Below are 16,681 nucleotides of genomic sequence, written 5' to 3' on the forward strand. Positions count from 1 at the left end.
GGAAGAGAGGAAAGTGATTGGTTCTCGGTGAATGTAGGTGTCCGGCAGCAGAGGTGTGTCGTGTCTCCATCGTTGTTTGATATGTTTATGGATGAGGTTGTTAAGGAGGTGAATGCAAGAGTTTTGGAAAGAGGGGCAAGTAGGCAGTCTGTTGTGGGTGAGAGAGCTTGGGAAGTGAGTTAGTTGTTGTTCGCTGTTGATACAGCGCTGGTGGCTGATTCATGTGAGAAACTGCGGAAGCTGGTGACTGAGTTTGGTAAAGTTTGTGAAAGAAGAAAGTTATGAGTAAATATGGATAAGAGCAAGGTTATTAGGTACAGTAGGGTTGAGGGTCAAGTCAACTGGGATGTAAGTTTGAATGGAGAAAAACTGGAGGAAGTAAAGTGTTTTAGATATCTGGGAGTGGATCAGGCAGCGGATGGAACCATGGAAGCGTAAGTGAATCACAGGGTGGGGGAGGGGGCGAAAATTCTGAGAGACTTGAAGAATGTTTGGAAGTCGTGAACATTATCTTGGAGAGTAAAAATGGGTACGTTTGAAGGAAAATAGTGGTTCCAACAATGTTGTATGGCTGCGAGGCGTGGGTTATGGATAGAGTTGTGCGCAGGATGGTGGATGTGCTGGAAATGAGATGTTTGAGGACAATATGTGGAGTGATATGGTTTGATCGAGTAAATAATATAATGGTAAGAGAGATATGTGGATATAAAAAGAGTGTGGTTGAGAGAGCAGAAGAGGGTGTTTTAAAATGGTTTGGTCACATGGAGAGAATGAGTGAGGAAAGATTGACCAAGAGGATATATGCGTCGGAGGTGGAGGGAAGGAGAAGTGGGAGACCAAATTGGAGATGGAAAGATGGAGTGAAAAAAATTTTGAGTGATCGGGGCCTGAACATGCAGGACGGTGAAAGGCATGCAAGGGATAGAGTGAATTGGAACGATGTGGTATACCGGGGTCGACGTGCTGTCAATGGATTGAACCAGGGCATGTGAAGCGTCTGGCGAAAACCATGGAAAGTTCTGTGGGGCCTGGATGTGGAAATGGAGCTTTGGTTCCGGTACATTAATACATGACACCTAGAGACTGAGTGTGAACGAATGGGGCCACCTCGCACATATGAGGGGGAGAGGGCTGTTATTTCATGTGTTGCAAGGTGGCGATGGGAATAAATAAAGGCAGACAGTATGAAATATGTATATGTGTATTTATGTATATGTCTGTGTATATATATATATATATATATATATATATATATATATATATATATATATATATATATATATATATATATATATATATATATATATATATATATATATATATTTTTTTTTTTTTTTTTTTTTTTTTTTTTATACTTTGTCGCTGTCTCCCGCGTTTGCGAGGTAGCGCAAGGAAACAGACGAAAGAAATGGCCCAACCCCCCCCCCCATACACATGTACATACACACGTCCACACACGCAAATATACATACCTAAACAGCTTTCCATGGTTTACCCCAGACGCTTCACACGCCTTGCTTCAATCCACTGACAGCACGTCAACCCCTGTATACCACATGACTCCAATTCACTCTATTTCTTGCCCTCCTTTCACCCTCCTGCATGTTCAGGCCCCGATCACACAAAATCTTTTTCACTCCATCTTTCCACCTCCAATTTGGTCTCCCTCTTCTCCTCGTTCCCTCCACCTCCGACACATATATCCTCTTGGTCAATCTCTCCTCACTCATTCTCTCCATGTGCCCAAACCATTTCAAAACACCCTCTTCTGCTCTCTCAACCACGCTCTTTCCATTTCCACACATCTCTCTTACCCTTACGTTACTTACTCGATCAAACCACCTCACACCACACATTGTCCTCAAACATCTCATTTCCAGCACATCCATCCTCCTGCGCACATCTCTATCCATAGCCCACGCCTCGCAACCATACAACATTGTTGGAACCACTATTCCCTCAAACATACCCATTTTTGCTTTCCGAGATAGTGTTCTCGACTTCCACACATTTTTCAAGGCTCCCAAAATTTTCGCCCCCTCCCCCACCCTATGATCCACTTCCGCTTCCATGGTTCCATCCGCTGACAGATCCACTCCCAGATATCTAAAACACTTCACTTCCTCCAGTTTTTCTCCATTCAAACTCACCTCCCAATTGACTTGACCCTCACCCCTACTGTACCTAATAACCTTGCTCTTATTCACATTTACTCTCAACTTTCTTCTTCCACACACTTTACCAAACTCAGTCACCAGCTTCTGCAGCTTCTCACATGAATCAGCCACCAGCGCTGTATCATCAGCGAACAACAACTGACTCACTTCCCAAGCTCTCTCATCCCCAACAGACTTCATACTTGCCCCTCTTTCCAGGACTCTTGCATTTACCTCCCTTACAACCCCATCCATAAACAAATTAAACAACCATGGAGACATCACACACCCCTGCCGCAAACCTACATTCACTGAGAACCAATCACTTTCCTCTCTTCCTACACGTACACATGCCTTACATCCTCGATAAAAACTTTTTACTGCTTCTAACAACTTGCCTCCCACACCATATATTCTTAATACCTTCCACAGAGCATCTCTATCAACTCTATCATATGCCTTCTCCAGATCCATAAATGCTACATACAAATCCATTTGCTTTTCTAAGTATTTCTCACATACATTCTTCAAAGCAAACACCTGATCCACACATCCTCTACCACTTCTGAAACCGCACTGCTCTTCCCCAATCTGATGCTCTGTACATGCCTTCACCCTCTCAATCAATACCCTCCCATATAATTTACCAGGAATACTCAACAAACTTATACCTGTGTAATTTGAGCACTCACTCTTATCCCCTTTGCCTTTGTACAATGGCACTATGCACGCATTCCGCCAATCCTCAGGCACCTCACCATGAGTCATACATACATTAAATAACCTTACCAACCAGTCAACAATACAGTCACCCCCTTTCTTAATAAATTCCACTGCAATACCATCCAAACCTGCTGCCTTGCCGGCTTTCATCTTCCGCAAAGCTTTTACTACCTCTTCTCTGTTTACCAAATCATTTTCCCTAACCCTCTCACTTTGCACACCACCTCGACCAAAACACCCTATATCTGCCACTCTATCATCAGACACATTCAACAAACCTTCAAAATACTCATTCCATCTCCTTCTCACATCACCGCTACTTGTTATCACCTCCCCATTTACGCCCTTCACTGAAGTTCCCATTTGCTCCCTTGTCTTACGCACCCTATTTACCTCCTTCCAGAACATCTTTTTATTCTCCCTAAAATTTACTGATAGTCTCTCACCCCAACTCTCATTTGCCCTTTTTTTCACCTCTTGCACCTTTCTCTTGACCTCCTGTCTCTTTCTTTTATACTTCTCCCACTCAATTGCATTTTTTCCCTGCAAAAATCGTCCAAATGCCTCTCTCTTCTCTTTCACTAATACTCTTACTTCTTCATCCCACCACTCACTACCCTTTCTAAACAGCCCACCTCCCACTCTTCTCATGCCACAAGCATCTTTTGCGCAATCCATCACTGATTCCCTAAATACATCCCATTCCTCCCCCACTCCCCTTACTTCCATTGTTCTCACCTTTTTCCATTCTGTACACAGTCTCTCCTGGTACTTCCCCACACAGGTCTCCTTCCCAAGCTCACTTACTCTCACCACCTTCTTCACCCCAACATTCACTCCTCTTTTCTGAAAACCCATACTAATCTTCACCTTAGCCTCCACAAGATAATGATCAGACATCCCTCCAGTTGCACCTCTCAGCACATTAACATCCAAAAGTCTCTCTTTCGCACGCCTGTCAATTAACACGTAATCCAATAACGCTCTCTGGCCATCTCTCCTACTTACATAAGTATACTTATGTATATCTCGCTTTTTAAACCAGGTATTCCCAATCATCAGTCCTTTTTCAGCACATAAATCTACAAGCTCTTCACCATTTCCATTTACAACACTGAACACCCCATGCATACCAATTATTCCCTCAACTGCCACATTACTCACCTTTGCATTCAAATCACCCATCACTATAACCCGGTCTCGTGCATCAAAACCGCTAACACACTCATTTAGCTGCTCCCAAAACACTTGCCTCTCATGATCTTTCTTCTCATGCCCAGGTGCATATGCACCAATAATCACCCACCTCTCTCCATCAACTTTCAATTTTACCCATATTAATCGAGAATTTACTTTCTTACATTCTATCACATACTCCCACAACTCCTGTTTCAGGAGTATTGCTACTCCTTCCCTTGCTCTTGTCCTCTCACTAACCCCTGACTTCACTCCCCAGACATTTCCAAACCACTCTTCCCCTTTACCCTTGAGCTTCGTTTCACTCAGAGCCAAAACATCCAGGTTCCTTTCCTCAAACATACTACCTATCTCTCCTTTTTTCACATCTTGGTTACATCCACACACATTTAGGCACCCCACTCTGAGCCTTCGAGGAGGATGATCACTCCCCGCGTGACTCCTTCTTCTGTTTCCCATTTTAGAAAGTTAATACAAGGAGGGGAGGATTTCCGGCCCCCCGCTCCCGTCCCCTCTAGTCGCCTTCTACGACACGCGAGGAATACGCGGGAAGTATTCTTTCACCCCTATCCCCAGGGATAATATACATATATATATACACACACACACACACACACACACACACACACACACGCACACACACACACACACACACATATATATACATATGAAAAATGTAAGAAACAATTTAGAAAACAAACTTTTAGCTTGAAATGAATGAAAAAAAATGAATGTCACATAATGGTTCAACCTCTGGCTATGGAAAGGAAATGTACAATTTATTCACACAAACGTCAATAGCAGTTCTCATCAATTTCACCACTGTGTCAATAAGCTTCAATGTCTAAGCTACACTTTTCTCCAACTTCACTATTTTCTTGTCAAAAACACCATGCATGAAAACTATCACTCCATTAACACAACTATAAACATTTACTTCCCCTTTAAAAGTTCTGGGGAAGTCTGTCTCGATACACTGCGGCGAGGCGACGCGACGCTGACACAATCACTGTCACAATATCACTTCTGCCTCCTCAAGTCAATCTCTCAGCCACAGTGCAGGCCTTCATCGTCGAAATCGGTCTCCAGAAGACCGATATATATATATATATATATATATATATATATATATATATATATATATATATATATATATATATATATATATATATGTGTACATTGAGATGTATAGGTGTGAATATTTGCTTGTGTGGCCGTGTATGTATATACATGTGTATGGGGATGGGTTGGGCCATTCTTTCGTGTGTTTCCTTGCGCTACCTCGCTAACGCGGGAAACCACGACAAAGCAAAATTAGTAAATAAATAAATATATATATATTTTTTTTTGTGCTTTGTCGCTGTCTCCCGCGTTTGCGAGGTAGCGCAAGGAAACAGACGAAAGAAATTGCCCAGCCCACACCCATACACATGTATATACATACGTCCACACACGCAAATATACATACCTACACAGCTTTCCATGGTTTACCCCAGACGCTTCACATGCCCTGATTCAATCCACTGAAAGCACGTCAACCCCGGTATACCACATTGATCCAATTCACTCCATTCCTTGCCCTCCTTTCACCCTCCTGCATGTTCAGGCCCCAATCACACAAAATCTTTTTCACTCCATCTTTCCAACTCCAATTTGGTCTCCCACTTCTCCTCGTTCCCTCGACCTCCGACACATATATCCTCTTGGTCAATCTTTCCTCACTCATTCTCTCCATGTGACCAAACCATTTCAAAACACCCTCTTCTGCTCTCTCAACCACGCTCTTTTTATTTCAACACATCTCTCTTACTCTTACGTTACTTACTCGATCAAACCACCTCACAACACACATTGTCCTCAAACATCTCATTTCCAGCACATCCATCCTCCTGCGCACAACTCTATCCATAGCCCACGCCTCGCAACCATACAACATTGTTGGAACCACTATTACTTCAAACACACCCATTTTTGCTTTCCGAGATAATGATCTCGACTTCCACACATTCTTCAAGGCTCCCAGGATTTTCGCCCCCTCCCCCACCCTATGATCCACTTCCGCTTCCATGGTTAAATCCGCTGCCAGATCCACTCCAAGATATCTAGAACACTTTACTTCCTCCAGTTTTTCTCCATTCAAACTTACCTCCCAATTGACTTGACCCTCAACACTATTGTGCCTAATAACCTTCCTCTTATTCACATTTACTCTTACCTTTCTTCTTTCACACACTTTACCAAACTCAGTCACCAGCTTCTGCAGTTTCTCACATGAATCAGGCACCAGCGTTGTATCATCAGCGAACAACAACTGACTCACTTCCGAAGTTCTCTCATCCACAACAGACTGCATACTTGCCCCTTTCCAAAACTCTTGAATTCACGTCCCTAAGAATAAACAAATTAAACAAGCATGGAGACATCACACACCCCTGCCGCAAACCTACATTCACTGAGAACCAATCAATTTCCTCTCTTCCTACACGTACATATGCCTTACATCCTAGATAAAAACTTTTCACTGCTTCTAACAGCTTGCCTCCCACACCATATATTCTTAATACCTTCCACAGAACATCTCCATCAACTCTCTCGCATGTCTTCTCCAGATCCATAAATAGTACATACAAATCTATTTGTTTTTCTAAGTATTACTCACATACATTCTTCAAAGCAAACACCTGATCCACACATCCTCTCCCACTTCTGAAACCATACTGCTCCTCCCCAATCTGATGCTCTTTACATGCCTTCACCCTCTAAATCAATACCCTCCCATATAATTTACCAGGAATACACAACAAAGTAATACATCAGTAATTTGAGCACTCACTCTTATCTCCTTTGCCTTTGTACAATGGCACTATGCAAGCATTCCGCCACTCCTCATGTACCTTACCATGAATCATACATACATTAAATAACCTTACCAACAAGTCAACGATACAGTCACCCCCTTTTTTAATAAATTCCACTGCAATACCATCCAAACCTGCTGCCTTGCCGGCTTTCATCATCCACAAAGCTTTTGCTGCCTCTTCTCTGTTTTCCAAATCAATTTCCCTAACCCTCTCACTTTGCACACCACCTCGACCAAAACACCCTATATCTGCCACTCTATCATCAAATACATTTAACAAATCTTAAAAAAACTCACTCAATCCCCTTCTCACATCACCACTACTTGTCATCACCTTCCCATTAGCCCCCTTCACTGAAGTTCCCATTTGTTCCCTTGTATTACGCACTTTATTTACCTCATTCCAATACATCTTTTTATTCTCCCTAAAATTTAATGATACTCTCTCACCCTAACTCTCATTTCCCCTCTTTTTCACCTCTTGAACCTTTCTCTTGACCTTCTGCCTCTTTCTTTTATACCTCTCCAACTCATTTGCATTTTTCCCTTTAAAATCGTCCAAATGCCTCTCTCTTCTCTTTCACTAATAATCTTACTTCTACATCCCACCACTCACTACCCTTTCTAATCAACCCACCTCCCAAGGTTCTCATGCCACAAGCATCTTTTACCCAATGCATCACTGCTTCCCTAAATATATTCCATTCCTCCCCGACTCCCCTTACCTCCTTTGTTCTCACCTTTTTCCATTCTGTACTCAGTCTCTCCTGGTACTTCCTCACACAAATCTCCTTCCCAAGCTCACTTACTCTCACCACTCTCTTCACCCCAACATTCACTCTTCTTTTCTGAAAACCCCTACAAATCTTAACCTTTGCCTCCACAAGATAATGATCACGCATCCCTCCAGGTTTACCTCTCAGCACATTAACATCCAAAAGTCTCTCTTTCGTGCGTGTATCAATTAACACGTAATCAAATAACGTTCTCTGGCCATCTTTCCTACTTACATACGTATACTTATGTATATCTCGGTTTTTAAAGCAGGTATTCCCAATCACCAGTCCTTGTTCAACACATAAATCTATAAGCTGTTCACGATTTCCATTTACAACACTGAACGCCCCATGTATACCAAGTATTCCCTCAACTGCCACATTACTCATATGTATATATATATATATATATATATATATATATATATATATATATATATATATATATATATATATATATATATATATATATATATATATATATATATATATATATATATATATATATATATATATATATAAATGATATATATAGTGGTGATGTAAGAAGGAGATGGAGTGAGTATTTTGAAGGTTTGTTGAATGTGTTTGATGATAGAGTGGCAAATATAGGGTGTTTTGGTCGAGGTGGTGGGCAAAGTGAGAGGGTTAGGGAAAATGATTTGGTAAACAGAGAAGAGGTAGTAAAAGCTTTGCGGAAGATGAAATCCGGCAAGGCAGCAGGATTGGATGATATTTCAGTGGAATTTATTAAAAAAGGGAGTGAATGTATTATCTACTGGTTGGTAATGTTATTTAATGTATGTGTGACTCATGGTGAGGTACCTGAGGATTGGCGGAATGCGTGCATAGTTCTATTGTACAAAGGCAAAGGGGATAAGAGTGAGTGCTCAAATTACATAGGTATAAGTTTGTTGAGTATTCCTGGTAAATTATATGGGAGGGTATTGATTGAGAGGGTGAAGGCATGTATAGAGCATCATATTAGGGAAGAGCAGTGTGGTTTCAGAAGTGGTAGAGGATGTGTGGATCAGGTGTTTGCTTTGAAGAATGTATGTGAGAAATATTTAGAAAATCAAATGGATTTGTATGTAGCATTTATGGATCTGGAGAAGGCATATGATAGAGTTGATAGAGATGCTCTGTGGAAGGTATTAAGAATATATGGTATGGGAGGCAAGTTGTTAGAAGCAGTGAAAAGTTTTTATCGAGGATATAAGGCATGTGTTCTTGTAGGTAGAGAGGAAAGTGATTGGTTCTCAGTGAATGTAGGTTTGCGGTAGGGGTGTGTGATGTTTCCATAGTTGTTTAATTTGTTTATGGATGGGGTTGTTAGGGACGTGAATGTGAATGCAAGAGTTTTGGCAAGAGGGGCAAGTATGAAGTCTGTTGTGGATGAGAGAGCTTGAGAAGTGAGCCAGTAGTTGTTCGCTGATTATACAGCGCTGGTGGCTGATTCATGTGAGAAACTGCAGAAGCTGGTGACTGAGTTTGGTAAAGTGTGTGAAAGAAGAATGTTAAGAGTAAATGTGAATAAGAGCAAGATTATTAGGTACAGCAGGATTGAGGGTCAAGTCAATTGGGAGGTAATTTTGAATGGAGAATAACTGGAGGAAGTAAAGTGTTTTAGATATCTGGGAGTGGATATGGCAGCGGATGGAACCATGGAAGCGGAAGTGAATCATAGGGTGGGGGAGGGGGCGAGAATCCTGGGAGCCTTGAAGAATGTGTTGAAGTCGAGAACATTATCTCGAAAAGCAAAAATGGGTATGTTTGAAGGAATAGTGGTTCCAACAATGTTGTATGGTTGCGAGGCGTGGGCTATGGATAAAGTTGTGCGCAGGATGGTGGATGTGCTGGAAATGAGATGTTTAAGGACAATATGTGGTGTGAGGTGGTTTGATCGAGTAAGTAACGTAAGGGTAAGAGAGATTTGTGGAAATAAGAAGAGCGTGGTTGAGAAAGCAGAAGAGGGTGTTTTTAAATGGTTTGGGCACATGGAGAGAATGAGTGAGGAAAGATTGACCAGGAGGATATATGTATCGGAGGTGGAGGGAACGAGGAGAAGTGGGAGACCAAATTGGAGGTGGAAAGATGGAGTGAAAAAGATTTTTTGTGATCGGGGCCTGAACATGCAGGAGGGTGAAAGGAAGGCAAGGAATAGAGTGAATTGGATCGATGTGGTATACCGGGGTTGACGTGCTGTCAGTGGATTGAATCAGGACATGTGAAGCGTCTGGGGTAAACAATGGAAAGTTGTGTGGGGCCTGGATGTGGAAAGGGAGCTGTGGTTTCGGGCATTATTGCATGACAGCTAGAGACTGAGTGTGAACGAATGGGGCCTTTGTTGTTTTTTCCTAGTGCTACCTCGCACACATGAGGGGGGAGGGGGATGGTATTCCATGTGTGGCGAGGTGGCGATGGGAATGAATAAAGGCAGATAGTGTGAATTGTGTGCATGGGTATATATGTATGTGTCTGTGTGTGTATATATATGTGTACATTGAGATGTATAGGTATGTATATTTGCGTGTGTGGACGTGTATGTATATACATTGTGTATGGGGGTGGGTTGGGCCATTTCTTTCGTCTGTTTCCTTGCGCTACCTCGCAAACATGGGAGACAGCGACAAAGCAAAATAAAATAAATAAAATATATGGCGATGGGAATGAATAAAGGCAGACAGTGTGAATTGTGTGCATAGGTATATATGTATGTGTCTTTGTTTGTATATATATGTGTAAATTGAGATGTATAGGTATGTATATTTGCTTGTGTGGACGTGTATGTATATACATGTGTGTGGGGGGTGGGTTGGGCCATTTGTTTAGTCTGTTTCCTTGCGCTTCCTCGCAAACGCGCTAGACAGCGACAAAGCAAAATAAATAATAAATATATATATATATATATATATATATATATATATGTGTGGTGTGAGGTGGTTTGATCGAGTAAGTAACGTAAGGGTAAGAGAGATGTGTGGAAATAAAAAGAGCGTGGTTGAGAGAGCAGAAGAGGGTGTTTTGAAATGGTTTGGGCACATGGAGAGAATGAGTGAGGAAAGATTGACCAAGAGGATATATGTGTTGGAGGTGGAGGGAACGAGGAGAAGAGGAAGACCAAATTGGAGGTGGAAAGATGGAGTGAAAAAGATTTTGTGTGATCGGGGCCTGAACATGCAGGAGGGTGAAAGGAGGGCAAGGAATAGAGGGAATTGGAGCGATGTGGTATACCGGGGTTGACGTGCTGTCAGTGGATTGAATCAAGGTATGTGAAGCGTCTGGGGTAAACCATGGAAAGCTGTGTAGGTATTTATATTTGCGTGTGTAGACGTATGTATATACATGTGTATGGTTGTGGGTTGGGCCATTTCTTTCGTCTGTTTCCTTGCGCTACCTCGCAAACGCGGGAGACAGCGAGAAAGCAAAAAAAAAAAAAAAAATAAAAAATATATATATATATATATATATATATATATATATATATATATATATATATATATATATATATATATATATATATATATATATATACCTATATGTGCATGTATGTATTTGTTTTTCTATCATTTATCTATGATTTATGTCTGATGAATGAAAAGTAACAAATATCATAAAATAGATCAATTTTCACTTGCACTAGAAACTTCAATGAATTTCTAACAAAATTTGTTGAAGTAATCTTTGAAATCTCTTATTCAAGGTTTGCAGTTTTGTAATATTGATGAAAGACACATTCATAAAATCACATCTAATGGGTTATTTAATGTTTTTTGCAGCCCTGAATTTACATATCAACATTTGGATATTTGTCTGTTGTCTCAGTAAACAGAACTGAACGAAGATTAGCGTTAGTTACTGTTGATTGGTACTACTTTTTCTCAAAAGAAAAGAAAAGATTTCCTTAACATCTTATACAATCAATCAATTTGCTCCATCCTAAGCTAGTCCTAAGCTCTGGGGTCATATGCCTTTTTGAAAGCAATTAATACAACTGCCAACCACAAATGACATAGTACTCTTGACGATCACCGTTTGACTAATGACAACAATTCACCATCTGCGAAATATAGCAATACATTTCCAGTAAAATCTCACCTTATCTTGTTTAGCAAACAGCTATGTGCAGCACCACTGGAACTATTGAAAATGAGCCACTAGAAGCTGAGGGATACAGAACAGTTTACTGTGGAGGCTAAAAGAGAGAACGGAGAATTGATAACAGCTTTCAAGTTTCTAAATAAGCGGGACGATGTTAGTACTGAAGAGTCTTTCATATAGACGCAGCACCATAATACCCAGAGACCATGACAAAATGTTGGGTAAAAGAGTAAATAGAAAGTATGCTATCGTGTGCTGGTTCAGTGTTGTGAATGTGAATGGTTGGAGCAGAATTACTAAAAAGACAGTGAATAGTAAAGTTAAAGAGGCCCATGAGTTTAGAACTCTCTCCTCTTACTGTAAAAATACACACACACACACACACACACACACACACACACACAAATATATACATACCTTGAATACGTTTGCTGATGATACCAAAGTCATGATGGAGGGTACATAACCGACAGAATTCTACTTGAGTGAATGCAGGGTTCAGAAGATGGCATACGGTAAAAGGCCTCGATGTTAATATTACCCAGGAGGGCATAAGCTACAGTAATCTGTGAGTAAGAAGTACTTAAGAATAAACACCGTCCCAAGTTTGTCACCAGGTTTTAAACTTATGATAACGGCAGAGAAGAAAAACTATTCGCTGTTATGTATCAGAATGGAATTTAAGTTTATGGAAATACGAAACCATCGCCAACCTGTTCACATCATGCACTTAAAAAGAATTAGAGCATCTTTCTGAAGTTTAGTGACCTGACTGATAAAAGCACAAATAACGAACTGAGAGAGATACAACTTTTTATGTTAAACTTTACAAGGCTTCCTATAGATACAAAAAGCATGCTTACATGACTGTTGATAAGAGGATAAAGGTTGGATAAAAAGCACCGCAAAGACACTAGTTAAAAGTAAAGTTCATAGGAAAATAACAAAGATGTTATCAGCATTAGGAAAGCTGAATTGCAAAAAATTTTAAGGGCTTTAGATTTGCAAACAAAAAAGGTAATTTTATTGACATTACAAGATCATTTTGTAATTTGGAAAAGTACAGTACATTGTCTAAAATTGCGGTGAACATTTGTAAAGATGAAGTGTATACCGGTTTGTCAACCGCTCGAAACAACTTGAAGAAAGATAATGATATACATCTAAATAAAACACATAAGGCTAACACTGTTGTGATTATAGGCAAAACTGATTATCTATAAAAAATAAATTATCTTTTATGTGATGACACAGTATACTTTAAGTTCAGTACGAATCCCTTAGAAGTAATTGGTCTTGCTTTAATTGCGATGGGTAACCCTCTTTCAACTGTATTAATTAATCTCTACAGAGAATTCTCTGAAACAAAATTCCTAAAGGATGTCTTATCCTCGAAGACAATTTTGGTTTAAATATTTCTCAATTTACTTAACAATTTAGTACATTTTATCAACTTTACTATGGAAATGGAAAATAATTGTATATTACAAGTTTTAGAATGCATGATCTATAGGGATAAAAACATGTTTAAGTTTAACATACAGAAAACCCACGAATATTTGCTCTTATTTCCATTACCACTCAGCTCAACATGACAGAGCTAAACTATCATCGTTCTAGTCGATATTCCTCACGGCATTATGTATATGCAGTCCAGAATTTACTGATGATGAGTTTGTGAAGATGTATTCAATTGGATCCAAGTTAAAGTGTCTTATATTAATCATTAATACATTCCTTAAGTTGACAAAGAAATCATAGTATAGAGTTAAACCCAAACCTCCCATTGACACCGAGAATCTTTTAGTTCCCCCTTTTAATGATAATCTTACATTACTTCCTCAGTTGTTTTAATACTTAGATGTAAATGTAGCCTTCAGCGATTGCAGTACTATAAAGCATATCTTGATCAAATCTTCACCACAAAATTTTGCGGGCTGTGTTTACAGAATACCTTGTAAAAACTGTCATGTGTTTTATGTTGGGCAGACTGGTAAGGATATAGTAAAAGAAGAGGACAAGAAACAAATGCTTTGTTTATCATGTATAATATTATGACCATTGCACTGAGCGGAGTAAGAAGAATTCTGTTATTGATTGTAACGTCTTTACCGCGAGATATATCAAAGAATTGTAACATTAATATTACTGAAGGTTTATACAAACTGAATAGCATTGTCATATGGAGAGTTTTTAAAGTAGTTCCTTTTCCTTTCCACATAATAAGAGATTATATGACAGGCATGATGCCACACCCGAACACAACCAACCCTAACACCACTATATAATAATGCTTTTTCACCAATGGCGTCTTAACTACGTTTCTTCTTTGTATATCAACTGACTGTTCTACGTCTTCTATCTCATTCTTGTATCTCCCCTGACGACGTGATGATTACACGAATGAGTACTTGGGAACTGATCGTTTCATTTCCATCGTAGTTTGATGCATATACTAGGTAAAGCGAACAACTATATAACATGGTCCAACTTACTGGACCAAGAACACAACCCTTTCTTTTGTGATAAACCTGTCCAATAAACAACTAGATAAAGATTCCTTGTGTGCATTAGGCTACGCATTAAGCTCTGTGTGCTCAAACAGGGAAGCCACCTGTATTGGTGTCACACAGTCTTTTTGCAATTTACAGAAATACAGTAATTTACTAATAATGAAATCAATATCTGTAAAGGTTTAGTGCATACCAGTTTGTCAAAACCAGTAGAACCTAAATGCCCTAAAAGATTTATAAGAGCTATTAACACCTTAAAAAAAGACAATGATATCCACATTACTAGAGCGGATAAGACTAACACTGTTGTGAGTTTAGACTAAAGTAACTGTTTATCTAAAATGAATGATCTTTTAAATGATGGCACAACATATTCTAAACTCAGTAAGAATCCCCTGGAAGCAGTTAATTCCCATTTCAATAAAGAAGTGAAGTTGTTATTGAAAGGTAATAGTTCTCTTAGCAAAAGTTTGTCATCTTTGTCCCCTTCATTGTCATATATGTACGGACTTATCAAAACACATAAACAAAATTTTCCAGCAAGACCTATAGTGAGTTCAGTAGACTCAATCAAATATGAATTGTCAAAATTGTTAGTTTATTAAGCCCTTTAGTGATAAGATATCAAATTCAAATGTCATATACAATGCAGATTTATTTAACAAGTTTAACAATATTAATGGTGATTTTGATTTCAAGCTTGTTAGCTTTGATGCTTCCTTAGTTTTCCCAAAAGTTCCAGTTGATGACCTTTTATAATATTTGTTTGATGTCTTGGATGATATTCATTTACGTGTTTTATAGTCTGTTTTCATTGAATTGATAAAATTGTGTATAAAAGACTGTGTATTTCAATTCAATGGAGATTATTATGCTCTAAAATTTGGTATGGCAATGGGAAACCCTTTTTCACTTGTACTAAATAATCTTTATATGGAAATTTTTGAAGCAAAATTACTAAAGAATATCTTACCTTCTAAGGCAATTTGGTTTAGGTATGTAGATGATGTTCTTTGTGTTTGGCCAACACAGGAATTTTTCAAATATTTCTCGCCTTACTTAATAATTTCGTCAAATTTACTGTAGAAAATGAAAATAATGGTACGTTGCCATTTTTAGATTGCATGCTCCATAGGCAAGGAAACAAGTATAAGTTTAGCATATATAGAAAACCTACCAATGTATGCTCATATATCCATTACTAAATACTCATCTCAACATGACAGAGTTGACTCATCATCATTTCAATCTATGTTCCTTAGGGCATTAAGTATTTGCAGTCCAGAGTATATTGATGATGAGTTTGAGAAAATATATATTCTGTAAGATCTTAGTTAAACTGCCCTAGATCTTTCATTGATAAATCCCTTAAGTTAGCAAAGGAATCATTTTATAGAGTTGAGCCCAAATCTCCCATTGACACCAAGAATCTTTCAGTTTTCCTTTTCAATAAACATTTTACTTTACTTCCTATGTTGCGTAAATCCTTTAATGTAAATGTTGCCTTCCGCAACAATAATACTAAAAGAATATCTTAATCAGGAATTCACTAGAAAAATCTCCTAGATGCATATATAAAGTGCCATGTAGAAATTGTAATAAGTTTTTTGACGGGCAGATTAGTAAGGATCTTTCTGTTAGACTTACGCAACAGAAATAGGGTATAAGAACGGAACAAGAATCAAATGCCTTGTTTAATCATGTTAAAGGCTATGATCATTATATTGACTGGAGTAATACCATCTCAGTTATTAACTCTAACTCGATCATTTAATCTTCTATTATTCAGTACACAAAGGCATATAATCTTCATATCAATGATGGTCTATACAAAGTGGATAACTTTATTGTTGATAAAATTTGTATAATAAGTTTATGATGATCTCGTTGTCTGCCTCGGACAATCGCATGTTTACCAAATGGCGACGTAGCTACGTCTCTTCATTGTATATCAATTGACTGGTATATTTCTTTCTTGTGTTTCCCGTGATGATGTGAATATTACCCAAAAGAGCACTTGGGAGCTTATCGTGTCTCCTTTCCAGCATGTATATATATATATATATATATATATATATATATATATATATATATATATATATATATATATATATATATATATATATATATATATATATATATATATATATATATATATATATATGCTGGAAAGTGTTTTAGATATATTGGAGTGGATCTGGCAGCGGATGGAACCATGTAAGCGGAAGTGAATCATTGGATGGGGGAGGGGGGGAAAATTCTGGGAGCCTTGAAGATCCTGGCTGATGGAGCGAAAATCCTGGGAGCCTTGAAGATCCTGGCTGATGGAGCTTTGTATGTTCTATGAAGGTGCGC

The 16,681-nt window shown here is 38.8% G+C and overlaps 1 protein-coding gene across 1 annotated transcript in view; it reads right to left on the minus strand.

The window, feature by feature from the left end:
* Window positions 1-1,486: 1,486 nt before the first annotated feature.
* The window catches only part of LOC139763146 (craniofacial development protein 2-like), a 220,642-nt gene continuing 205,447 nt past the window's right edge, over window positions 1,487-16,681 (minus strand). The window contains exon 2 of the mRNA XM_071688851.1: window positions 1,487-3,681. Within this exon, the coding sequence (XP_071544952.1) occupies window positions 3,679-3,681 (3 nt within the window). The 3' untranslated portion in view covers window positions 1,487-3,678. The remainder of the gene's footprint in view (window positions 3,682-16,681) is intronic.

This window comes from Panulirus ornatus, chromosome 46, assembly GCF_036320965.1.
Source record: "Panulirus ornatus isolate Po-2019 chromosome 46, ASM3632096v1, whole genome shotgun sequence".
Lineage (NCBI taxonomy): Eukaryota > Metazoa > Arthropoda > Malacostraca > Decapoda > Palinuridae > Panulirus > Panulirus ornatus.